Source organism: Leptonychotes weddellii, chromosome 2 (assembly GCF_054177405.1).
Source record: "Leptonychotes weddellii isolate Sample4059 chromosome 2, ASM5417740v2, whole genome shotgun sequence".
Classification (NCBI taxonomy): Eukaryota; Metazoa; Chordata; class Mammalia; order Carnivora; family Phocidae; genus Leptonychotes; species Leptonychotes weddellii.
The window spans coordinates 20,586,753-20,613,571 of NC_138370.1; the positions used below are offsets into that span (position 1 = coordinate 20,586,753).

Genomic DNA, 26,819 nt, shown 5'->3' on the forward strand with positions numbered 1-26,819 from the left:
GAGTCTTCTTTTGAGTGGACTGTCTTCAGACATCTGCTACAGATTTTTATCCATGTTCTATAAAGATTCACATTCCCTTTTCTATAGTTCATCTTCCCCAGATATTTCTCCATCATATGGTTTCAATCCCTATAATTCCTACTTATTGCCTCCCAACTGCCCTGCTCCATTTTTAGACATCTCTTATTCAAGACATCTCTTATTCAACTGAGGACCCTGATTACAACCTGTTTCTAATGGGTGTAGCAGGTTGTATTTCTTTAAAGCAATTAAGATTCAACATTACCTATAAAGGCCCATGCATTTTTAAGACTTGGTATTTTCCTTAATGAAAAAGTTCTCTGTTGAACTATTTTTCTATACGTGAAGCCTCAGTTTGTAGAAAGCATCTTGAGAAATCAGACCCTTCAATGAGATTTTATGCTTGAACCCTTTATCTCAGTTTTTGTTTCATGCACATTAAACTGTTGCTAAAAAGCATGGGTCCTTTAAAGTTCAGGGGGAAAGTGTTTATAAAGATCTAAGACTGAGCTGAAGACAAAGCTATAGCCAGAGGCCTGGTTTCCTGAGAAGGAAGGAGTCCCCCACTAATCTGTCATGCTTCTGTCTAACAGGATATTAAAGCCATCCCAGGCTCCTTTCTTTTATAGCCCTGTGCTGTACTCACGAGCCACATGATCAGGGGTCCACACCACGGCTCCTCCAGAGCTCCTTGCAAAGGACAATATAAGAGGAATTCGAGTATTGGTGACTGAGGAAAAAAAGCGAGACAATGAAACCCTTATTATCGGTTGCCATCCTCCCAATCACTGCCTGATGTAATTAGAAGAAAAAAAAAAAAATACACCTTTAAGGGAATAATTGAGCCTGTTGGGCAAGCCGTTACGATTCTTACTCTCTGTCAGTTCTCCTTGGTTAGGACGCCTTTATTACATTAAAGGTGAGATGAATTTTAAAAGAAAACACTCATAATTTTTTTTTTTCTAATTAAAGTAACAGGTTGGGGAGCCTGGGTGGCCCAGTCAGTTAAGTGTCTGCCTTCAGCTCAGGTCATGATCCCAGGATCCTGGGATGGAGCCCCCCATCGGGCTCCCTGCTTTGAGGGGGGCCTGCTTCTCCCTCTGCCTCTGCCTGCAGCTCTCCCTGCTTGTGCTTTCTGTCAAATAAATAAATTAAATATTTTTAAAAAAATAAAGAAACAGGTTGTTAAAAATAGATGCATGTAATAAAAGAGATCACGGAGCCTCCCCCCAACCCTAAGTATACTCCCGTCTGAACAGTGCATTTCTCTTAAGCTACCTGAGAGGATTGGGAGGGATGCGTATTAACACACACACACACACACACACACACACGTACATGTATACATCCCAGACCACAAATGACATTCAGATGCTGTTGGTTTTATGGGCAATACTACACCCTTCAGAGACGAATGGCTGATTTAATACTGGCCCAGAGCTGACAGATCTTGAAAAATGCCTATTCCATCCTTTGGAAGAGTTCTGTAATCAAGTGTTGTGGTTACCAGCAGAATGAAATCTCAGTTTCGGACTTGGAGAGTAATTCACTTGGGCGAGCCTTCTCAAACCAAGTGCAGACAAGAGGCCCGATGGCCCTAGAGACGGTTAATGGGGTCTTTTTCCCTCACAATCCCCTGTTTTATTGCCGCCCCAGTCAGCCAGGATTTCACTTTGTTTTTATGTCTTCCCTTCCTATGTACATATGTTCTTCCAACTGATGGTAAAGCGAGCTGAGTATATAGGACCTCTTTCCCTTTCTGAGGATTGAAGAAAAGGTAGTAACTATCAATGAGAGCTTGATAACTATGAGGGCTGTCATTGCTTGTCTGGGGAGGGCGAAGGAGCGGGTCAGCTTCTATAGAGCCGAGAAGAAGGACCCAGATCAGACAGTGTGATTGAGGTGAGGAGTAGGCAAAGAGAGGGCAAATAGGAAGATTTGATGACAGACTATGAGCAGGGTATGCTTCAGTAAAGAGCTGAGAGCAAGAGAAGACCCTGAGTCAGTTGGTCCCTGGGAAAGAAAAAGACTGCTCCAGAGAGAGTTCTCAGAGTAGGAAATGAGGAGATCATTAATGGCCAGAGTATAATGGGGCATCTTAGTCGCACTGTTTTGGAATTTGGGGAAAATTAAAGAAGAACAGGCTTCATATATGAACAAAAAGCTAGGAAAAAGAGCCTGATCCTGGGATGGGATTGGAACTAGGAAACAAACGCAAACCTTGAAAATCTGCTTAAGTTAAGCTTTGTCAGGAATGAGACCGTGCCCTCTGTGTGTTGTTCCTGCTGAGATTTCCGATCAGTATCATAAAAATATTAAACAGCCACTACTGACCACTGGGTATTTGCTGTCCAGGAAGTGCCTGGAGGAGCTGAGAAGTGACAGCATTGACCCTGAAAACTTAAGGTTAGGTCCTTAGGAAAATACCCCATTTATGTATCACATGCATGTGCATGGATGCGCGTCCAAGCACACACGTCCATGCACACACAAGATTTAGCTGTTGAAGTTTCTCCCTATAAGTCCTGCCTGTTAGTGGCCTAGAAACCAAAGCTGGATGTGCTGTATCCCTGAAACCCCACTTTCTCAATCACAGAAGATGCTGGTGAGCACTGTTCAAACCTTCACCTCGCTGCAATAGACCTGCTACCCCCTGCATGTCATTTTCAGAGAAGGACTCCTGCCTCTCCATAATTGTGGGATATCCAGCTTTAGCTTCATCAGTGTAAGCCACAAGATCTGACAATGAGCATGAAAGAACTTCCTTTTCTGATTTTAACATTTGAGACTGGTGATAGAGGGAATAAAAGCTACTGGGATAGACAATTTGGATCACAAATTGAGTAGCGCTAAATTCATTTTGAAAAGAGGGATGGGAAATCCACACATATTACTTGAGGGAAGCTACTGGTCCTACATTTGCCATTCTTCAATTTTGCCCTGGAGATTTATTTAGGCCCAAGTATTTGCTTAGATCTGTCACTTCCCCCCAGGAGACTGAGAGTATTGTTTAGAAGCTCAGTTCTGAGGAAGAGTCCAAATGATACAACTGATATGTTCATTTTCTGTTATAACCTCGTGAGGAAAAAAAAATTTTTTTGACTGGAAGTATAGCTCCTAGACCCAGACATGCCAATTTACCCTATCATGCAAATGAAGGAAAAAATATATAAATTGTGAGCTGATTGATTCATATTTAACACTTTTTTGGAGGATGCTGATGGAAACTCTTGCCTTCACCTTGCCTAAAATTAGATAGATCATTGCAGAAAGATTTAAAGTTTATACCACATTAATCAGTGTTCCTTCATTCTTTCTAAATTTGATGCAGATTTCAAAGGATAGTTTAGGAGCGGGGCTGTATCAGGACCGAGTCAAGTCAAAACTAACCAGGAATGCCCTGTGACTTCTAGATTAAATTACCTGCTTGCTTTTCCCTCTGGTTCTCTGTGCTGGGGACTATTATAAATCTTTCCATAAACCTATCTCGGATTTTATCTTCCCAACTTTAAACATTCTGGTAGCGTGAGCAACATGACACACTATTTTTCTAAGCGTAGAACTGAAATAAACATGGAAGGCCTGTGTCTTAGATGCGATGTGAAAGGAATAAATTTAAACGTTGGAAAGTAGATGTTTCCTTACAGAGTCAAATTATCATTATTGTTATTATTAATATTATTTAGCTTTGACAATATAAACTAATGTAAATAAAGGCAATAAGATATAGAAAATTGTTTTGAATAACTTACAAATTTAGATATTAAAAAGTTAGTGGTTGTTCTTTTCACTATCACTGATTCCCTCGTTCTGGAACTTTTCAGTAATAACACTATGACAGAGGATAGCCAGAACAGTAATTGAACAAAAAAGAGTCCTTTTAAGACACAGGTGAATAGCAGTGCAATGCAATTACAACTACAAATATTATAGTATATTTAAGAGCCTAAACAGATTAAACACACACACACCCCCCAAAAATAGATTTTGAGTTAAGGTTTCAGTTACTATTTATTAAGTGCATAAGTATGTATTAAGCCCCTTGTAAATAATCAATTTTAATCCTCACAACTACCCAGTGAGGTATTATTATTTCCATGTGATGAGGAGGAAAATAAGATTTGAAGATAAAGTAACTTTTCCAAGATAATGCAGCAAATAGCTGGCAGTTTCAGGATTCAAATCTGGATCTGACTCAAAAGTTGATTTTTTTTAATCAATGTAATCAGATGTCTCTAGTGTTACTTCTTTTTTAAAATCTTAATACCAACAAGAAAAATATATGTGAATGTAAGTTATAAAACATAATAATACAACAGCTATTCACCCAAAATCCAGCTGAAAAACTGAAATATTACCTTTCCTGTTAAAGCCACCCAGCTGAGTTCTTCCCCAGCTGTCTCCCTGCCTTGCCCCAGAGGTAATCATAATCCTCAATGTTGAATTTATCATTCCCTTCACATTTTATGAATTATTTTTACCACATAAGCATTTTATTTTCAATGTTGATATCTCATTCAACATTGTCGCAAACATTTATCCATGTTGTTGCACAAAGCTGTAACTCACCCATTTTTCACTACTGTGTAATATTCCACCGTGTGACTATGCCATTTTAAGAGATCTATTCTCAGATTGATGAACATTTGGATTATTTCCAATTTTTCCTGATATAATGTTACTGCTAACATTTTTGAGTTGTCTAGATGCACATATGCAAGAGTTTCTCTAGGGTACATACCTCAGAGCCGAATTGCTGGATCATAGCATAGTTAATGTTCATTCTTAAAATAAATGTAAAATTATTTTTTAAGCAGTTGTGTCAATATACACTTCCACCAGCAACATATATAGGTTCTCATCATTTCACATCCTTGGCAACAATTGGCATTGCCAGACTCTTTAATTGTAAATGTAGTACATGTAAAATGGTAGTTAATTATGATCTCAATTTGCATTTTGATTAATAATTGGTTTAAGCATTTTGCCATATGCTTATTCTTTAAAAAAAAAAAATTTGCCCCCAGGGCACCTGGGTGTATCAGTCGGTTAAGCATCTGCCTTCAGCTCAGGTCATGATCCCGGGATCCTGGGATCAAGCCCTGTGTTGGGCTCCCTGCTTAGCGGGGAGTCTGCTTCTCCCTCTCCCGCTCCCCCCCAGCTGTGTGCTTTCAAACTTTCTCTCTCAAATAAATAAAAAAATCTTTAAAAAAAAAAAAAAGGGAAAATCCTCAACCACTATGAACTCCAAGAGTTGCCTCTTTGCTCCAGTCTTTATGTTAACTCCTTCCAGAACACCAAAATGTTTATGCTTGACCTTATCATTTAATATTCTATGTTCTGCTAACCCCTCTCATATATTTTTAATAGGCTTTATATTTTCCAGAAGATTCAGGTTCATAGCAAAATTGAGAGGAAGGAAGAGAGATTTCTCCTATAACCCCAAGCCCTCCAACATATTTGTTTGCCTTTTATATCCCAGCTATTTTACATTCTGGAAAAGGCAAAACTATGGAGACAGTAAAACAATTGCCAGGGGTTAGGAGGGAGGGAGGAATGGATAGGTGGAGAACAGAGGATTTGTAAGGCAGTGAAGCTACTCTATATAAACTATCATGGTGGATATGTGGCATTATACATTTGTCCAAACCCATAGAATGTATAACACCAAGAGTGAAGCCTGATGTAAACTCTGGACATTGAGTGCTTATGATGTATCCACGTGGGTTGATCAGCTGTAACAAATGAACCGCTCTGGTGGAGAGTATTGATAATGCAGGAGGTGATGCTTGTTGGAGGGGATAGATGGTGAGAAAAGAACATACAACAAAATACCTTGCTCAGTTATTGAATGTTAAGGGAAATAAAATGTATATTTAGGAGAACTCTGCAAATCTAGAATAGTATTACATACCAGACAACATAATGATGGAGAAGGTTGTAGTGCAAGCAAACAAGACAGCCCGCACGTGCATTGTCACTTTTTATTAGTGTGGTACTTGTCTCAAAAGTGTTTGTGTCACTGCAAGGAAACGCTTGAATGCAAAGTATTCTAAGAGTAGTATGTTGGGATGGTGGTTGAGTATTCTTTTCAGATAATTCCGATAGGTTTCTTCGAAGGAAGAATACACTTAGAAGAGAGATGAAGTGTACAGAAGTTGGGAAACGACTCTTAGTAAAAAGTGCAAAAGAAATCACTCACATAATGATACAATCCTTCCATTTTAAAAGGCTGGGTGGGAGGATTAAGATCAAAATATAATTGGCAAATCAGAGCAGTGGCATAGAAGACAAAGAGGAGTTCATTTTTAAGTAGGTCATTTGGGTGAAGACCCTCGAAATTCTACCAAACTGCAGGGCCCAAATTTCATTAGCAAGTATAGGGACCACACCACATACCTCTTGAGGCCTCAGTGGTAGCAGGAGAGGCTTGTCCAGAAAGGAGTAGAGCTTAACTTATGGATTTCTGAAGCGTGTGGTTCTGGAACAGATTTGAGAAACCCAAGAGACTGGCCCCCAAGAGGACAGAGTTCTACTATGGCAGGTATGGTCCTGGGATTTGCAGCTGCACACTCGGTGGACCACGGTTGTCTTTTCTGAATTGCTGTGAGGCATGGTAGCTGACAGAGTAGATGCTTTTTCCTTTCCAACATTTTTGCTTTTAATGAGTAGCATTTTTGAATGCTGGGTGTGTTTAGAACCCTATCCAAGGAAGTGAATGTGCATATAAATTCATTGTTACACGCTATATCAAGACAAACTAGAACCTAAAGTGAGGGGACATGAGAGAATATCTGGTCCAATCTCTTATTTTACAATTGAGGAAAGAGGAGACCTGATAGAGTGTTCCAAACTCACAGAGTTTGACTTGAAAGCCCTGGTCATAATCATCGTTGCAGAGAGACCCAGATTCAAGTTCTTGCTTCTCTAATTATTACAAGCGTGAAATCAAACAAGCTATGTAACCTCTCTGAGTTGAATTACTTATCTGTAATAATAATATTTACCTCCCAATTATATTGTGTCTACAATTTAAAATCCTGAGCTAAATGATCTAGTACCCTTGTTCTGTCATATAAATTATATCTTTGTATTTATATACAATAATACATAATTAATATGTAGTATATTATAAATCATATATGATATTTTAAAAATAAACTCAGGAGCAAAGATAGTATTATATAAGCAACTCAAGGCCACTGATGGTGTTTATGACCACGTTAGGAACATGACTTAAATCAGATCTCTTTCCTCTATACATGCATGGACTTCAGGATCCTCACGATTCATTTTTTTTTTTTTTTTTAATTTCAGACCTGGAAGACTCAATTGTGAAATTCAGTGGGCTTCTCTAATTTTTTTTTTTTTTTGCCCTTTATATGTCTGTTTTGTCAATTCACCCAAAAGATGACAACAATCAGTGCAGAAATAGTTGTTTGTTCAACAATAGAATATTTGTATTGGAGAGATCCAATCTAGTCTGTTCTCTCCTGATATCAGTCTTCAAATATCAGTTTTCCACAATTCATGAGTCTCATTGCCAGGTCTACTTTTAAATTTTTGCCTTGCAATTCCCCAAGATGCAGTTTACTTCAACTGGATCCCAAAGAGATAATTGACTGAGTTGGTTATGCATGAAAAACCAAACTTGATGACCTACTGCAGCCCCGTTCTCCTGTTGCCTATTAAAGTAAGTTAATGATCTGGAGCTGTGTAGGGGTTTCCAGAAATAACACTGTAATGACCAACATGCTATAGTTAGCAGCTAAGAAAAAGAACTGTTTATTTTTTTCAGGCATTGCTCAAACCCATGCCATACTATCATTGTTTTATGACCCAATCTACTATGAAGAAACAGCAACACATTACAACTCAGATGAACACAAAACATCCACTTAGTGAAAACAAACCCAAATTTTCAAAACCATGGTAGAGAATTTTCTTTGAACAGATGCTTTAGAATGACATCTGGATATTGATTTAAGAGTCAAAGTAGGAGGAAACACATAAATGACTTCTTTACTTTTTACAATTTTTTTAATTTTAGTTTTTTGGGTATAGTTGACATACCATGTTGCATTAGTTTCAGGTACACAACATAATGATTTAACTTCTGTCTCTACCTTATGCTGTGCTCACCACAAGTGGAGTTACCAGCAGTCACCATACAACACTATTATATCATTGACTGTATTCCCTATGCTATGCCTTTTATTCCTATGACTTATTCTTTCTGTAACTAGAAGCCTGTATCTCCCATTCCCCTTTACCTGTTTTGTCCATCTCCCCACCGCCCACCCTCTGACCAACAGCTTTTTCTCTGTATTTATAGGTCTGATTGTACTTGTTTGTTTATTCATTTGTTTTGTTTTTTAGGTTCTACATGTGAGTGCAACCATATGGTATTTGTCTTTCTCAGTCTCACTTATTTCACTTAGCATAATACCCTTTAGGTCTATCCATGGCAAGATCTCATCCTTTTTTATGGCTGCACAATATACTATTATATATATATATATATATATTTTAAAGATTTTATTTATTTATTTGAGAGAGAGAATGAGAGAGAGAGCACATGAGAGGGGGGAGGGTCAGAGGGAGAAGCAGACTCCCCGCCGAGCAGGGAGCCCGATGCGGGACTCGGTCCCGGGACTCCAGGATCATGACCTGAGCCGAAGGCAGTCACTTAACCAACTGAGCCACCCAGGCGCCCTATACTATTATATATTTTATACACACACACACACCACATTTTCTTTATCCATTCATCTATTGATGGACACTTAGGTTGCTTCCATATCTTGGCTATTATATATAATGCTTCAATAAACAGAGGTGTGTATATCTTTTCAAATTAGTTTTGTTTTCTTTGTGTGAATACTCCATAGTGGAATTACTGGATCATATGGTATTTCTGGGTTTTTTCAAGAAACTTCCATACTGTTTTCCACAGTGGCTGTACCAATTTGCATTCCCACTAACAGTTTGTGAGAGTTCTTTTTTCTCCACATCCTCACCAACACTTGTTATTTCTTGTCTTTTTGATGTTAGCCATTCTGACAGGTGTGAGGTGATATATCTCATTGTGGTTTTGATTTGCATTTCCCTGATGATGAGTGATGTTGAACATCTTTTCATGTACCTCTTGCCCGTCTGTATGTCCTCTTTGGAAAAATGTCTATTCAGATCCTCTGCCCATTTTTTTTTTTAAAGATTTTATTTATTTATTTAATTGACAGGGAGAGAGAGAGAGAGAGAGACAGCATGAGAGGGAACACAAGCAGGGGGAGTGGGAGAGGAAGAAGCAGGCTTCTGGCTGAGCAGGGAGACTGATGCGGGGCTTGATCCCAGGACCCTGGGATCATGACCTGAGCCGAAGGCAGTCGCTTAACCAACTGAGCCACCCAGGCGCCCCAATCCTCTGCCCATTTTTAAATCAGGTTGTTTTGTTTTGGTGTTGAGTTGTATAAGTTCTTTATATATTTTGAATATTAACCCCTTATTGGATATTCATTTGCAAATACCTTCTTCCACTCAGTAGGTTACCTTTTTGTTTTGTTGATGGTTTGCTTCACTGTGCAAAACTTTTTTTTTGATGTAGTCCTGATAGTTTATTTTTGCTTGGGAGACACATGTAGAAAAATGTTGCTACCACTGATGTCAGACATTACTGCCTATGTCCTTTTTTGGATTTTTATGGTTTCAGGTCTCACATTTAGGTCTTTAGTCTATTTTGAGCTTATTTTTGTGTATGTGTCAGAAAGTGATCCAGTTTGGTCTCTTGCATGTAATTGTCCAATTTTCCCACCACCATTTATTGAAAAGACTGTCTTTTCCTCACTGTATATTCTTATCTCCTTTGTCATCGATTAACTGACCATATAAGCATGGGTTTATTTCTGGGCTCTCCCTTCTATTCCACTGGTCTGTGTCTGTCTTTGTGCTAGTGCCATGCTGTTTTGATGACTACAGCTTTGTAGCGTATCTTGAAATCTGGGATTGTGATACCTCTAGCCTTGTTCTTCTTTCTCAAGATTGCTTTGGCTATTCGGGGTCTTTTGTGGTCCCCTACAAATTTTAGTATTATTTGTTTCAGTTTTGTGAAAAGTGCTGTTGGTATTTGGATAAGGATTGCATTAAATCCATAGAGTGCTTTGGGTAGTATGGACATTTTAACCATATTAATTCTTCCAATCCATGAGCGTGGAATATATTTCCAATAAATGGCTCTTTTGAACAAGATGGTAGAAAACAATACTAAAAATAGTTTTTTCCCACAAGATGAAAGGCTAAAATGGCCATACTGTTACTGTACTTAGTTCCAGAAAAACTCAGATGTCCCAAGATTTATTACTAGTAGATATGTATGTGCACACACGCACACACACACACACACACACACACACACACTGCACTTAGGGAGAATGTGAAAGTCAAAAAGCTTCTCAAAAATTCAATGCCCCCTTCCTCAAAGAGAAGGAGCAATGGCTGATGTGAGGAGCCTGACCACAAGGTGCCGGTGTCCTGGCCTCCCTGGAAGGTGTCACCGTGTGGGGCTCAGCTGAGGTTGTAGGCACTCGCTGGTCTCCTAGTCAGCAGCGGGGTGCCTCTGGGTGGGCCATCGAGCCTGGGCCCATGTGGAACAGAACTTGTTCCTCAGGCCTGTGGTGCTGGGTGCTCTGCAGGGACAGGAAATGAGGCAGGGTCCCAGAGAGGGAACCAGAGAGGCTGGCCAGTGACTGGACTTAAGCCCAGGGCCTCTCCACATCCTGCCGTAAAATAATCCCTTCGAGCTTGGGACTCAGCAGGTTGGTGTTGAGTAGCAGTCCCCAGATCACTGCTCTTAGGAGGGGTCAGGGCTGTGGGCAAACACATGCCCTGCTGCCTCTTCAGCCTTCTTCCCACAGAATCTGTCTTCTCCAAGTGAGGGAACCACATTTGAGACTTCCCAAAAGGGAAATTCAAGGTTTAAGCCCTTCCCAGTAGACTCCTGAACACAATGATCAGGAAATAACCCTGAACGTTCATTCACTCAACACACACTAATGGAGCACCTTACTATGTGCTAGGTGCTGGGGAGAGACTTCACATGGAAAGGTTCCTTTCTTCCAGAAGCTTACAGGATCCAGCTTTCCTTATCTGGCATGGCCTTGTATTTAGTGCCTGAGCACAGTTCTTCCTTTTTGCAGTTTTATCCAGTGCTGGGAGTTCAGTTTTTTTTTTTTCCTCTAAGAAAATAGCTCTGTGCTCCAGAGCCCACATTTCCCCAAATGATCATTTAGCTCCAGGGAGAGGACTAGGACATCCTCCCTCCCTTTAGCTGCCTAAACTGAATGAGGCCCACTCAGTAGAGCCATTTTCAGTGCTACTGTGATTTGTATTAATTAAATATGACATGGTATCCCTAAAAAAAAAAAATTCAGTGCCCCTAGGTCTCCATCTGGTACTCTGACCCTGCTAGCTTTTTTGCAGAGGCTTTTATGGGGGCTTTCCTCAATGCAGGGCATCTCTATTTGATGTTAAGGAAGATAGAAAATCAAATAAGACAGCTAGACTCTGAGTAAATAATGAAACCTATCATTAAAAATAAAGCAAAAAAAATCCCACGTGTTAAATGACCTTGTTTTGCAAATTGATTTTGTGTCAGCATTTCTGGCTTCAAATTGTATAGAGAAAACTACTTAAGTAAATTCCTAGTTAATAACTGAAAGGAACAAATAAGTAAGACCTTTGAATTTTGTTTGAATCTTGTTAATTTTTTTAATACCACAAATAAACAAGCTTCAAAGGCAGATGACAAACTAGTAAAAATATTTTACAATAAATTACAAATGGTTAATATTCCTAATGCATAAATAATATTTTAAAATCAGTCACAAAAGGCAAACTGCTTCGTTGAGAAAAAAAAAAAGAGCTAAAGGACAAAACAGGTAATTTTTTAAAATACAGCTAGTTCAATGTAACAGAAGGACCAGAAACAAAAGAATGAGTATGTATGATTTCACTTATATAAGGTTCTTGGGATAGTCAGGTTCCTAGAGACAGCAAGTAGACCCCTGGTCCCAAAAGGCTGGGGGTTGGGAGAGCAGAATGAGGAATTACTGTTAAAGAGATACAGAATTCCAGTTGGGGAAGATGAAAAAGTTCTGGAGATGGATAGTGATGATAGCTGCACAACAAGGTTAATGGACATAATGCCACTAAACTGTACATTTAATAATGGCTAAAATGATAAATTTTATGTGATGTGTATTTTACTACAATAAAACAAATTCAGCCAGTTTAGTATTCAAACAAAGGCAGACTTAAACAGTAATGAGATAATACTATTTTGCTTATTAAATTAGCAGGAGGAATGGAAATTCTAATTTCCATTAGACAAATGGGTACATTCAAACACTGGTTAAATGTAAAATAATCAAAAAGTTTCTGGATGACAGTTCAGAAATATATGTCAAATGTCCCAAAACCCTTTGGCTTCTTAGTTCAAAGTAGTACATAAGTGAATTTGCTTAAAGAAATTATCATTCTCGCTCTGAAATTTATTATACAAGAATGTTCATCACATAAAATGCTGGAAAATGAGAAACTCAACATTGGTTAATTAATTCATGGAAATCCGTAAGACGGAATATGAAGCAACTATAAAATGCCCTATTCTTCATTTATACTAAATGAAATAAGATATTACAAAACAATATATACTGTGATTCCAATTTTGTACATCAAAGTATCTGTACTTAGAAACCTAACTAGGAGGATAGAAATAAAAATGGAATACAGATGTCTGCAGTTGTCTCTGGTAGTGTGATTATGACGAGGTTTTATTATTTTTTTCTTTATGCTTTTCCATTTTTTTTTCTTTCTAGCAATGGATATTTTATAATCATAAAATTTAAATAATAAGAAAGCAGAGGATAAATATTAGTAGTACTTAATAATGTTGTCCATCCTCAGCTTTAAATGAGTTATTTGCTACAAGTCCAAAAAATAACTATTAAATGGAGAACAATGTCAGAATAGACAAAGAATCAAAGCATGCCACTAAAATTGGCTAAGTCAATGGGAAAATAGCCCAGTTTCTTTCATGGAATCAATTTTTACTTTTCATTGGCTTGATTTTTGTGTCATCAGAGCCCACATGAAAGAACCAGAGCAGTCATTGGTGAAGATCCAATGGGAACTGGGGGGTGGCAAGAACTCTGACTTGGTGCCATTACTCCTGGGCACCCACCTTCCCTGCACGCTGAGCCGCGAGGCACTAGGCTAATTGGGTACCCGAGTTGCTAAATGAAATTGTCTTTAAAAGGAGACTCTACTATAAATATTGTAATTATCTCAGGAAGAGTGTCCATTGATTTATCAAATAGGATTGAGAATTCAGTATATTTAAATCCTCTACTATTACAGAACTGTATTTGTACCTATTTTCCACCTAAGAGTTTTCTCCTCCAAGCTCTCTCTTCATGTTTTTTTTTTGTTATTTACTGAAGTATTTTTTATTGAGATATAATTGACATATATAATATTAGTTTCAGAGTTGAAATATTTTATATATATATGTATAAATGATCATCACAATAAGTCTAGTTAACACTGGCATCACACATAATCACAAAACACCTTTTTTGTGATGAAAACCTTTTTTTAAAGATTTTATTTATTTATTTGACAGAGAGAGCACAAGCAGGGGGAGCGGCAGGCAGAGAGAGGGGGAGAAGCAGGCTCCCCACTGAGCAAGGAGCCCGATGCGGGGCTTGATCCCAGGACCCTGGGATCATGACCTAAGCCAAAGGCAGACGCTCAACAAACTGAGCCACCCAGGTGCCCCTGGAAAAAAATTTTTTTTGAGAGAGTGTGCAGGGTGGGGGGAGGAGAGGCAGAGGGAGAATCTTAAGCAGGTTCTAAGCCCAGCACTGAGCCTGACAGGGACTCCATCTCACAACCCTGAGATCATGACTGATCTGAAATCAAGAGTCAGACACTTAACCAACTGAGCCACCTAGGTGCCCATGTCTTGTGATGAGACCTTGTAAGATCTGCTCTCTTACCGACTTTCAAATACATAATACAGTGGTATGAACTATAGTCATTATGCTGTACTTTACATCCCAAAGATGTATTTATTCATGTTCATTATTGTTTCACCAGCACACTGCCTTTTCCAGGGTCTAATAAATACTTGTTGAATGATAAAAGTACTATGTCAGGCTGGCTCATAGTTCAGGCTTAAGTGATTATCCCAAAAGTAGATTTATATTACCTTTATGCAGGAATAAAGGTCTCCTCCCCCTCTAACTAAAAATATCACTGGTAGACTAAGTCACCTTCCCCATATTTTAAACTTTTAAATTGTTCAAAAGAAGTAGTCAAAAAAGGTCTGACTGAACAAGGGAGCTGCTCTAGGTAAAATTAAAAGGGGGTGAATCTATATTATTGCCCAATCCTTTCTTTTTCCCTTCTTTCCCTATCTGACACCTCCAGCATTTGGGTTTTAAACATTTCTGCAAAGGCTAAATACCAGGGTGGATAGTGGGGAAGAGCCCAGGCATGGGTCATGGAAACTTATAAACATAAGTGAATATTTTAAGGACAACCATTACATTTCAAATTTAATTATGTCTCTTAATTGAATACTGTTTAAAAATTATTTTCAAAACTTTCTATTATTTGTCTTATTTCCTTTGAATGTTACAAGTAAATGTTTTTCCACACTGATTTCCCAATGCTCCATTGAACACAAATTATATTACAACATTTTCCAAGCTCAGGAGGCTTTTAGTTCCTGTGGGAGAGAAATAAATTTACAAAGACATTGCTTGGCTCATATCACTAGAGCAGAGGTTTAAACTAGTTGCCCTGGAGCTAAATGAAGCCCAAAGTTGAAATTACTTGGAATGGGTTTAGATTTTTTTTTAATTAGTTGCCAGCATGTAAAAGTTAAAGGATTGAAATAAAATTATAAAAGTCTAAGTAAGAGGCTCTTGAACAATCTTTAAACCCAGAACCTTGGGGCTCCTGGGTTAACACATGCCAACAATCAAGTGAGCCTGACTGGCCCTGCCCCCTTGGGGAGGTTCTAGGTTCCCCACTTCTCCCCACCCCAATGTGGCTTGTCTTCCTCACCAGTATTATCTGCCTGAGTACCTATAGACACTTGAATTTTACTTTTTTTTTTTTTTAAATACATTATAGTGGAAAAAATGCTAGAGGATGTCCTTGGGCAGTATCAATGATACCTAGTATCAATCATTAATATAGCGTAGGAACCAGAGAGGTGACCTCTTAGTCATTTAGTTTTCTGTCATGCAATTTAGGAACTACCTATGTGATTTTTTCTTACCTTGGTAATACACCGTTAAATGTGAAAACATAGACAGGATAAAAAATCCCTGTGAGTAGCTTCCATGAGCCTGACGCCCAAACTGAGAAGAACATGGCAGGAAGTAAACAGCACAGGTCCTTGTCTTTGGGTCAAATTGTAGCAACAAAACCTAATGTGATTTGTGGTGGTTTTTTGTTGTCATGTGTTGAAGGGGTTTTGGAGGATCCTAGACTTCTGGTGGGGAAATGGGCCACTTAATCCCTGCTTCTTAGAGTCCAGTGTTTCAATACCCAATGTCACTTAATGCAAATCAGCTAACAAGCCTAATCTAATGTCATCTGCCCACAACAGAAGAAAATGAAACACTGGGTGATGAGTTAAAGGTTGAATGAAGAAGAAGGAGTCTGAGCTGTCCTGGGAACCCTCTTTCATCTGGTAAAGCACCCCTGTTTTGTTGATACTCTTAATGACTTTTCCACTCCTTCCATCCCCCTTTTGTGAAGGCTCCTCAGATTCAAAAAGGGTAAAATCAAGGGCTCATTTTGTTTTGTTTTAATCTTCCCCTGGATGATTATTTAAATAGAAATTGCATGTTTTTGTTTGATATGCCCCCTTAGTAATATGTAATAATAATGGCTAACATTATCAAGTGCTTATTATGTGCTGAGCACTTACACACATTATCTTATTCAATCCTCATTAAAAACCTCATAAGATAGGCACTAGTTCAACCTCCTTTTTTTAAAGATGAAGAAACGGAAGATTCAGAGGCAAAAAATTGTATTCATCACACAGCTAGTAAGTGGCCTGCTACAAAAGTCCTGCTTTCAACCACTATTCACTATTCTACAAGTACAGCAGTCTTCAAACTGTAGCATGTCCATTTCTAAAGGGGCTAAGAATTAAAACGATGGGGGCACCTGGGTGGCTCAGTCGGTTAAGCATCCAACTCTTGATTTCAGCTCAGGTCATGATTTTGGGGTCTTGGGATCTCATCCTGAGTCGAGCTCCACACTGGGAGCTTAAGATTCTCTCTCTCCTTCTCCCTCTGCCCTCCCCTCGCCCCTCTAAAAAAAAAAAGAACTAAAACTATGAAAATTGGGATTTGGCCCAGGACACAGACCATGTCAATAAACCAAAGAATGGAAGAAGGTGATGAGATTCAGTGAAGGCCAAATGCAAAACAGTATCTCACCAAGGAAATTGTTTTTGGAGTTATTGGTATTATTAGATGATGAACAATCCACATAGCAGAAACCTCCAGAGAAATATGATGAAATTAGAGAAGACCCAGAGAAGACATCAATAATCAAGGAGAAATGAATGGAGTTTGAACAAGAAGAGACAAAAAGAGTAGCATGTTTTATTTTGAAATACTTAGTGGGGGGTGGGCGTAGAGGGATTGCACAAACTGCTAGGAGCTTAATTAAATTGAATGCAACTTCACCCAGCTAATAATAAACATTAAGAACTTATTCTGAGAGTTGATATGCTTTGGAGGAGATGCTATCTATATTTTTAAGGTTTGGATTTTTAATAAATAAGGGAAATTAGTATGTTTAGGAGATATATTCCTTTTTTGTAATTTAAAGTACACACTGCAGCCTGTGGTATTTTCAAAATGCAGATCTGGCTATGGGATGCCTTCGTCCATTAACATGGCTTCTCACTGTTTATAACTGTAAAGGATAAAACAATCCTTAACACAATCACGCAGGAATTGAAAAGTTCTTGCCCCTACTTTTCCAACTTCCCCTTGAATCATACTGCACCTTGCTGGCGACTGCAGGCATTTTTGCAATTCCCCCAGCAGCCAGACTTCAGAGGGCAGCTCTTCTTCTTTCTGTCTTGGGCTCTACTTCCAGCTCCTTGTTCACAGCAACTCTTTTTCACATGCCCCTTGTCACTTCCCCACCAGACTGTAAACTCTGTGCCTGCCGACAGAGGTGGGGGTAACCTTGCTTACCTTGGCATCCCCAGCAATTATAAGTAGGTAAAAAAGCCCTGGAAATATCTACTGAATAGAGCCCCAAACCTGAAAGGCCATTCTCCAGAGCCAGAATTTTGATTCCAGTACATTAGAGAGCCAATGGAGTTAGCATTTTTATTGTTTTTTTAAAAAAACAGGGTGAAAAAGAGTCTTCTGTATGTACACTAAGGCATGCCTATGAAATCAATACATTTTACGCTATATTTAAGACAGACTAAAGTCTCCCATTTGCATTTAACCTTATTTAAAGAAACTCTCCCACAACCCTTCTCTCCCCTCCTCTGCTTTATGTATCTCCACCTAAGACACTATGAATATTTCACGTGTTTACCTTGTTTATTGCGCATCTTCTCCACTAGAAAGAAAATTTTAGGAGGGAAGAGATGTTTGGCTTTTTTGCTCACTGCTATAGCTCCAGAGTCCAGAACAGTGTTTGGCACATAATAAATGCTGTTGATATATTTTTTGAATGAATGGATTTAGTAGTTTTCTTTGCGCAGAGGTAATAGGCAGAAAACACCAATTAGCCCCAAAGGAAATTTTCATGAAAACTCGGTCTGAATTTTTAAAAATCTTACATAGGTCGTATTCAATTGTGATCTTTAAAAATGAAGCTTCCTACTATATCAGGGCCCCCAAATTACAGTGCCTCCAAATCACCCAAGAGTTTGTTAAAACGCAGATTATCGCCATCAGAGATTATCATTCTGACATAGAGGCAGGGCCTACAAATTGCAGGAGCTGCATGGGGTTGTGGCCCAAGGTCCATAGTTTGTAAAACACTGTGAATGTGCACACAGTATGCTCAACACGTGCTGAGTAAAAATTCAGTCCCTCTCTAGAGCAGTGTTAGTTACTTACATTTGTTCTCTATCCCTAAAGGCGGGCTTTAGCAATGAATGACGAACGTCCAAGGGACAGGTATCTTCTCCCCATTTTACAGATGAGGAAACACTGATTCATCCCTACCTCCCGCTTCCCCTTCGTTCCGCAAATTTATGCGGTTCCCACCAGGATATAAGGCAGAATCATACAGATTTTTTTTTTTTAAGTGTGCAAAGCTACCAAGAAAAAGAGGGAAAGTGCGCGGTGTCCCAGAGTCCAGCTCAGACTTCCCCGACAAGTAGACGCCTCGAGGGACTGCCTTCACCCCTGAGGCCAACAGTTGGACAGTTTGGGGCGCTTCCCCCTGCAGACCGGGAGGCTAGGGGAAAATATTCCAGCCCCGGGCAGAACAGGCGCGGGGCCGGGGGCGGGGGCGGGGCCAGAGTACCGCCTGAGGCTGCGCTTGGTTAGCCCAGCGGCGGGTAGGAGGTAAGGGGCGGAGCAACGAGGGGCGGGGTCTGGGGCGGGGTTCGGGGCAGGAAGACAGCCGGGGGCTGCCGCCCAGCACGCGGGCGGCGTGAAGGAGTCCAAGCTGCCCGGCCTCGCCCCTCCCCTCGGGGGCGGACCCTGCGGGAGGGCGCGGCCGGAGGGGCGCGCGGGAGGCAGAGCGCTCTGGCAGCCCGAGCGAGGGCGCTTAGTTCCTAACCCCGCCATGGCCGAACTTCTCCGCAGCAGGAGCGACAGCTCCGGTGCTTCTCGCCCCTCTCCCTGAGCTCTTTCTCCTTTCGACCTCTGGAAAACCCTGCGTTCTTTCTGGGGCCGTGGCGAGGGGCACGGAGCGGCGAGCAAGGATGCGCTGAGGACCGCCAGCGCGCGCGTCTCGGGTGCCTCCGTGGGTCCAGGCGCGGGCTGAGCTGCCTCGGGCTGCCTCGACTTCCCTAGCGCACTCCCGCCACCCCTCGCCGCAGTTGATGTGCAGGGAGAAGCCGGACATCATGATCCTAACACGTAAGCTAGACTTGTGCCTTGCCGTCGGGCCAGCCGCGGGAGCCAGCTGCGGAGGGGACTCGCCGCGGAGGAAATGTCACCCCGCCTTGTCAAGTCGGTGCCTGTCGTTCTGTGCTTTTAAACGGCTTTCCGAGGAGGCTCGGGACCGAGTCGCCCAACTTTCTCGGAGTGGAGGAGGTGGAGTGTGGGAAAAAACAAGGGTCATAGTTTGGGGAGGGAGGTCTTAATTTCGGGTAATGACCCTTGGCTACTCACTGCTTGGGGGTCGCGAGCCGGCGCGTTGGGTGGGTTCTGGGAAGGGCTGATGGCGGGGGTTGACCGCAACTAATGAAGTGAAGCCTATGTTAACTTTCCTCTCGGGCTGGGGACGCCGAACCGGGCTAGGGGTGCACGCCGGGCGGGGGCACAGGGCGGGCCGGCCGCTAGCCCGGCTGCGCCGGCGGCCCTGCTATTCTTATTCTAAGTCCCTGGCGACGGCCTCTGCTTCCGAGGGGCGCGGCGCGACTGCCTTTCCACTATCTTCCCTCCGGGGATGTTTTGAGCTGGGCGCTTGCAGCCCTTCACCCATGCAAGTCCAAAATCAGCGCGGACTCCCTGAGAGTTTCTCATTTAGCGATGTTTAGGCCGCAGTGGCACTTCGAAATAGTTTGTTTTTTTTAACTGCTTGAAAGTAAATTCGGGAAAAAACTGTTTTAATTTTAAACTTTTTTGAAACGCTGGAAAGTAATTTCGACTTAGGAAAGTCTGGTGGCTGCGGGCCCCGGGAGAGCGTTGAAGCTATTTAGCAAGCCCCCTGGCTTGCATGTGAGGGGCGCCTGCTGGGAGGGCTGCAGTGTGCCTTCACGTGCTGGGGCATTGAATCGGGTTTCCTAAAAGGCCGGGTAGAGGTGCCCACGCCCTTGGCTCGGGAGGAGGCGCCCGCGCGGGGCGAGTTCCTGGGCCGGCGAAAGGAAGGAAGGAAGCCCGCCTCCCGACCTGACTTTTCGTAGCGAAGTCACGGCCTTTGGGAACCCTGCCCCACTCTGCCTCTTTGCCCCTGTCCCCATCTCCGACGTCACGGGCTGAGACTCTCATCCTTCCGGAGGAGTTTCTTCCCTGGCTGCAGCACACTGGCCATGCCACGTGTAATTTGCAGATTATGGTTATTACTGAATCCGTTCGTTTTTTCCAGCGCGCAGCCCCTGTTGCGAGGGGAGTTAGAGCGGACCGGGGTGAGGCTGGCGAAGTAGGAACCCCGGGTCCGCAGCCTGCTGCTAGGTGCGCGCATCTGGGAAGTGTTGAGACCTCTCTGTACCTCCTTCATCTGCAGCACGGGGGTAATAAGTGTATTTACCACGCGAGGAGGTTGAGAGGATCAAAAGAGCTAATACAAGCGCTTAGCACGTGTCTGGTACTGATGCTCCACTAATACCCAATTTATGCTAATTACTGTAGGAGGAAACTCCTGCGTACAGTTATCTGCACCACGGAAAAGAAAACCTTGGCGCACGCTAGTTTTGACTGAGCCTTTTTACACCCAACAGAGTTAGCGAATGGGTTCATTCTCGGGATTCAGAAGCTCTTTCAGCCCTTGTTGGTGAGGTGGAGCCGTGCAGCCTAGGCACAGCCATCCATTACAGAAAGATTCACGAGGGTGGCATATATGACGCATTTGGATAGAAAAAAAAAAAAAAATCACAGCTCTGGACAAGGTAGAATACTGAGTCTCAAATTACATTTTTTCCCCCAAACTCTGTTTGCTGAAGGGATGAGGGAAAATAATAGCCCAGCAGAACTCTGAATGTAAATCTATCAGCAGCTCCAAGAGTTTGACTAATTCAGCATCCATCTGGACTCAGGCTGGTCCTCTGCAGAGATAATGTGCAGACCATAAGTGTGGAGTTCATGGTGGCACCCAGTGCCATCTTGGCTTGCAGACTGTAGCAGATGGCCAGAGGGGTGCCCTGTAAGTCAACAGCCCCCCTAATAGAAGAACTAAAGTACTGGGGAATGAGTGTCAAATAGTTAGCAGATGTGCGTTCAGAAGTTATTTCAAGACATTTTCTGAGAAAATGTTGGCAATTGCATGTATTAACTTTTATTGTGGCATGCCAGATTTACAGCGTGGCCCAAGCCTGGCTGCATATTTTTTTCATTAGCACTACTGTTCAGAGTTTAAAATGAAGCACAGCAGACTGACTTTCTCTCCCAGCTGCTTTAAAAGTTTGCTTTTGACCAAAAAAAAAAGAGGGGGGGGGATTTTATTTTAATTCCATCTGAGTGACACCTTAGACCAAACTGGCCAGAACAGGGACTGACTTTGTTTCCCAACTTCGACTCTCCAGGATAAAAATGAGTAGCTTCCAACTTAAATCTTTCCCTAAAGTGGATGAGAAATACGGTTTCATTGACTTACCTATGACTTTAACTTAGCAATTTTAGATCTTATGAGAAACACCACTTACTCCTTAAGAGTGAAAAGGTTGAATAGTTAAGCAGTTGACTATGGCTAATTGAAGGCAGTGTTCCAAGTTTTCATACACTGGGCCAACCAGAGGATTTTCCATAGTTCTGGAGGGAAGGTGAGAGGCCAGTTGCCCTTTAACCTAAAGTCTTTTTTTTGTTGTTTATTATTTTGTTACTGGTCAATGCTATAGTTCAAAGAGCAAAGACTAAGCAAAATTTTAGGGTGTTTTTACATTAAAAAGGGATATTTGGTTGCTTCTGAAAAATATACCAGATTAATAGAAAAGCATATTATGATCGAATAAATTATTACTGGGAAGAGTGAAAAATGTATATAGTACTTAAACTCTTACTTGTAGAACGACCGTGGGGCTTAGAGGGGATATGGGAGGCCCCATTAAGTTGCCTTCCAATCAGAGGCTTGGTGGGATTCCAAGAGGTGGTTTGAAATACAAAAATAAGTACTTGAGTTTCCCTTGGTGTCCCCATGGAGATTTTAAGCCATGATGCAATGTTAAAATGAGAGTGGTATTTTTATGACTGAGGCAGGTAAATAGGCCATTTGAAAATATTCAGGAAAGGGTGATTTGGTCCAGAAGAATGGGGGCATCCAAAGTACAGTGGGTGAAGTGAATCGTACATTTTTGAAGAGAGCCTTGTGCCGGACAGGATGGTCCAGTATTGTAAACACGAGTTTCTCATGCTTAACTCTCCTTCCTAGCAACAGGAAGAAGGAAATGAGGCCATGCAAAAAAAAAAAAAAAAAAAAAAAGGCCCTGAAGGGCTCCAGACAATACTTGACCCACCCTAGCATTTTCCCTGTACAGACAGAAGACTTGCAAAAGTAAAAATAACTTCAGATGTTTCCCCTTCCTCTCTGGATATTGCCAGATCACTAAAGACTGAATTCTTGGAGCTTTAGAACACTGCAGTCAAACCTGGCCCCATGGTGTAATGGGCATCAAGGCACACATCATGCCAAGGCTGTTCTCAAAATTATAAAACGGACCTGGGGGAGAAAGGTGATCTTCATTTTCTATGTTGCATAGTTCAGTGATTAGAATTCTATGAGTTGGGACGCAGTAGAGGAAAAGAATTTCTAACGTGGTCATTCCTCTGAGTTTCACTGAGCGCTCATTTTTAACAGGATTGACCCCTAAGACACTTTGGAGTTGTGGGACTACAGTGCAAAGGAATGATGTACACAGCATTCAGGACCTAAAAATTTTTCCTTGTTGAGATGATCCAGGTGAATTAATGCCCAATCATAAATGTTCACATCCAAACACTGTGTCCCTAAAGAGCAATAGTCCCCAGTTCCTCTTCTGAAATTAAGAGGAAAATGCTTTTCTGGAGCAGTTTTCACAATCTTCCTTCTATCTGATTCTTCACCTTTGCATATGGAGGAATTCTGAGACTTGAGGGTCCTTCCTCTTTGAAGAAAGATGTGCTGTAAGATTGAAATTTGCTTTATAGCAATGGGTTACGGGTATGAGTGCCATCAGTGGTGTTTTCTTTCAACCTCAAATTAGTCAGAAATCTAATTAATGTAAAAGGGGTAAGATTTCCAGCCGAGAAGGGCTCTTCCTGTCTGTCTGTCCTTTTCCTTGTGGGATCCTGTGTTATTGTTAAGGATTATCATGATCAGTGATAAGGAGTAGGGAGTAGTCCTGCTGGGGATTCTTTAATTAGATCTACTCTGCCTTAACATTTTTTTCAGGACACCTTCCTTGCCGTGGTGGACAGCAAGAAAGCCTTGCGTATTTAGCCTGTATATTTTTATGGTCTCTCACAAGGAACAGTCAACCGTCTCTAGTATGAATGCTCCTTTTCAATTTTTATAAAAAATCCACAGACTTTTGGGAGAATACTAATAGTATAGAAGCTGAAATTGATCGCGTAGTGTGCTCTTATGGTCCCGTTCAGCTGTCACCTCAGCAACTCTGGAAAAGCAGGTGTGATTATTCCCCTTTTACAGATGAGGAATCTGGGGCTTGGGAGAGAGCATTCCATTCCTTGCCTCCGATCACTCACTGTACATGGCAGTGTACAGTGAGGCCAGGATTTCAACCAGGTGTGTGTCGCAGGTAACGTGCACCTCCGGGAGCTGTGCTCAGTTGCGGTTGGTTCCATTTAGAAGACCGTATTTGGTGGCCCTGGAGAGCCTGGCAGTCACTTTGCAGTTTCTTAGGGGGCTTCTGCTCCTAGGTGGGAGTTACAACTTGAGGATCCAAAATGGACAAATTAGAGGTTTCTGTGTCCCCTCTCTGGGGCCTAGTGCATGGACACTTGAGCCTTTGCCTTTAACATTCAGGGAAGGAATCTGGGATTCCATTTTCTAGCTTCTGTGGACTGTCCTGAATAATGCTTTCTTCCGTGGAAGTATCTGAAAATAATACTTCAAAGGGAAAATCTTCCAGATGTCAGTGAAGACATTTGAATAGCATCTTGATAATGTCCTTGGACAGCAAAGGATAAAACGTTACACCTGACTAAAGCCCCCATCATACAGTACTCAGGTGGGAGGTGATTTCTCGTAATCCTTCATCCTTGTATTTTATTTTGCTACCGAACGAAGTGTCACAGTGGAAAGTGTACTCCTTTTCCATTCACACAAACCTCTGCGTGGTGGCCTTTTCATGTCTTACCCCCTCCTGTCCCCAGGAGGAAAATCAAAAACTAACTGAAGGCTGAGGTCAGTAGAGCAGGAGTCCTCAGATGCCTTTGACACCTCCCATCCACATTTTGTTCCCTTCCCGCCCCACCTTCAAGTGTCCCGCAGAGAGGATTGGAGGCAGCTTCCTGAAGCTTGTCAGAAAGGCGCCTTCCTCCTCCTTGCAGGAGTCTCTGGAGGATGTGTGAGGGACAGAAGTTTTCCACACCCTGCGGTTGTAGCATTTCCCAGGCTGCGAGCACTGAGGAAGCCGTAGAGGAAGGGACCCTGGCGATGACGTGGCTGTCGCACCCAGGTGACAAAGTAGATAGAAGATGCTAAAATTCTGAATATCATCTCCGCCTCCCGAGTCTGGAGAAACTATAAACGCACAGGGGTCAATCTCCACACAACTCCCATTTTCAAACTGGATAGCACGAAAAAGGGATCTTCCGTAATGCTTGTGCATTTCTACAAGTCATTTCATGGGAAATTCCAGAACTTTGCAAAGGCAGCCTGGAAAAACATTGCCTCTTCCCCACTGAGGGGCAGCTGAGATGCCTGGAAGTTCAGTGACTAGTCCAAGGTCATTTGGGTGTTACGTGGTGCTTCAAACCCCTTCCTGCCCACATGTGTAAACAAAATGGGGATAGCAACAAAATGAGGATCTTCCTGTTCCTAGGAAAAATGTATCCATATAAAAGCAGAAGCCTGCCTAAACTAAACAGATGTACCTGGATCAAATTTTGGTCGTGAGATCTTGTGTGTCAGGGCGGCTGGTTGTCACCAGCACTTTTAATGAAAATAATTCTTTAGCTCACCTAGAAGACAGTAGTCCTTATTTTTTCTTACACTTTTTGGCACAAAATTGAGAACGTCAAATCATACAGTGTTTCCTGTTTGAGGTTCCACATAGGAATACCTAAAGGCAGCTTATCTTCACCAGTATCTGCCATGTTTTTATTTTCATTGGTCTTTGTGTAAGGCAGTTTGATGTTTCGTTCTATTCTTGCTTTTTTTCTGTCAGAATGGACTAAAACCAGAGTGGACAGTTTCTTTAGAATTCGGCACTATTCCCTTTATTTCTAATTTAAGGTTTCTGCAGTTACACAGTATTTCTATTTCCCAGGCTCGGGCACTATAGAACCTAGTTCTATAAGCCAAAAGCCAAAGATTGGGGTTGGGGGTTACTTAAATAAGCTTTGCTAATATGTAAATGAAAGAATTGATGTGCCTGCAAAAACCTTTCATCATGGAGATGGGGGGGGGTGTTCCTTCAGGTTTGTAACCAGGTATTTTGCCTTGAATCTAAATTATAAAGGAAGTGGATTATATAATCTTAAAACATCTGTTTCATTTTACGGAAAAAAAATGAGACTCAGAAAAATAAGCGTCCCTGTAAGTATGTTATTTAGATTGATTCCTTACTCGAAATTGTTTAAATTGTTTTCCTAATCTCCAATTACCATCTTTAAAGAGTTTTGTATTTTAAGAGCTATTTCAAGTCATTTTTCTTAGCAGTGCATGGTTGGAAATGCGTAAATATTTGATGTAGAATATTAGAAATGTGTTTGTGTGTATGTATGTAAACCAAAGGGTTTGGTTTTTTGTTTTTTTTTTTTTTTTAATCCACCCCACATAGAAATGAAATAGAAAGATGTGATGATGCACTCTCCGTTTCCTGAGTAGTTTATTTTCACTTCAGTTTGACTTCTTTGTGCTGGGTAGTAAGTGCCAGTTTCTGATTAGCTGGGAGATATTTTCTATTCCTGGAAATAACTGGATCAGTTTAAGTCTGGAGTACCTGAGCTCAAACCATGTCAACCATAGGCTCAAATGAATACAGAGCCGTTCACCTTTGTGAGGGAAGAGCACTATTTTTTGATATGAAAAAGAAACAGTATTTTGCAAACACTTGAACTAAATGATCCCCAAAGGGGATTTCAGTTGATTTCATTTCACATTGCTGCAGTGTCTCTTCACCTGCATAATCCCAGGTAGAGGCTTGCAGGGTGTGTCTCATGGTTTTCTTCTTTCAAGGCAAAACCATTTATTAAGTTGTCATCACGCCATTGGGCAAAATGGGTCCTTTTTTTCCCCCATTTATATTATTTCTAGGAATGTCCTTTATTAGAAAGCAACATATCTGCCTCCAGACCTCAAGCAGAAGAGAGGGGAAAAAAAAAACTTAAAAAGAAAACTTTCCCAAATTTGCAGTTTTTCCTTGCACTGAAAAACAATCTGGTGATTTCAAAGGGAGAGTAATCTCTGCAGGCAGGCAAAGTATGCAGAAAGTGCTCCAGCGTGGGGAGAGCAGGATGGTAGTTGTGGAACCTTGAGCAGATTACCTCAGACTCTGAACCAGCTTCCTCATTGGTGAAGAGAAAGGATGAGAAGCGCCAAGAAGCATTTCAGCACCCAGCCCACTGATTCTGTAGAAGCCAGGATGCTGCTGGGGGTGGGGGCTGGGGGGGTTGGGGGGGAGCACAAACAGAAAAGCTCAGTAAGCAGAGGAAAACTCAGGGTCTCCTAAGTGTGTTCCTCCTATA

At 41.5% G+C, this 26,819-nt stretch overlaps 1 protein-coding gene across 6 annotated transcripts in view; it reads left to right on the forward strand.

Moving 5' to 3' along the window:
• The window catches only part of DLC1 (DLC1 Rho GTPase activating protein), a 394,038-nt gene that overhangs the window by 329,276 nt on the left and 37,943 nt on the right, over window positions 1–26,819 (forward strand). The window contains exon 6 of one of the 6 annotated variants that reach the window (XR_014141200.1): window positions 15,701–19,172. The exons of 3 other annotated variants lie outside the window; for them this stretch is intronic. Coding sequence is in view for 1 of the 3 variants with exons in the window: in XM_006727397.3 (XP_006727460.1) it covers window positions 19,136–19,172 (37 nt within the window). In the remaining 2 variants the exon portion in view is untranslated. Of the gene's footprint in view, window positions 1–15,700; window positions 19,173–19,224; window positions 19,350–26,819 lie in introns of those variants that run through there. 2 more of the 6 variants (XM_006727397.3, XM_031028319.2) reach the window with 2 other exon arrangements.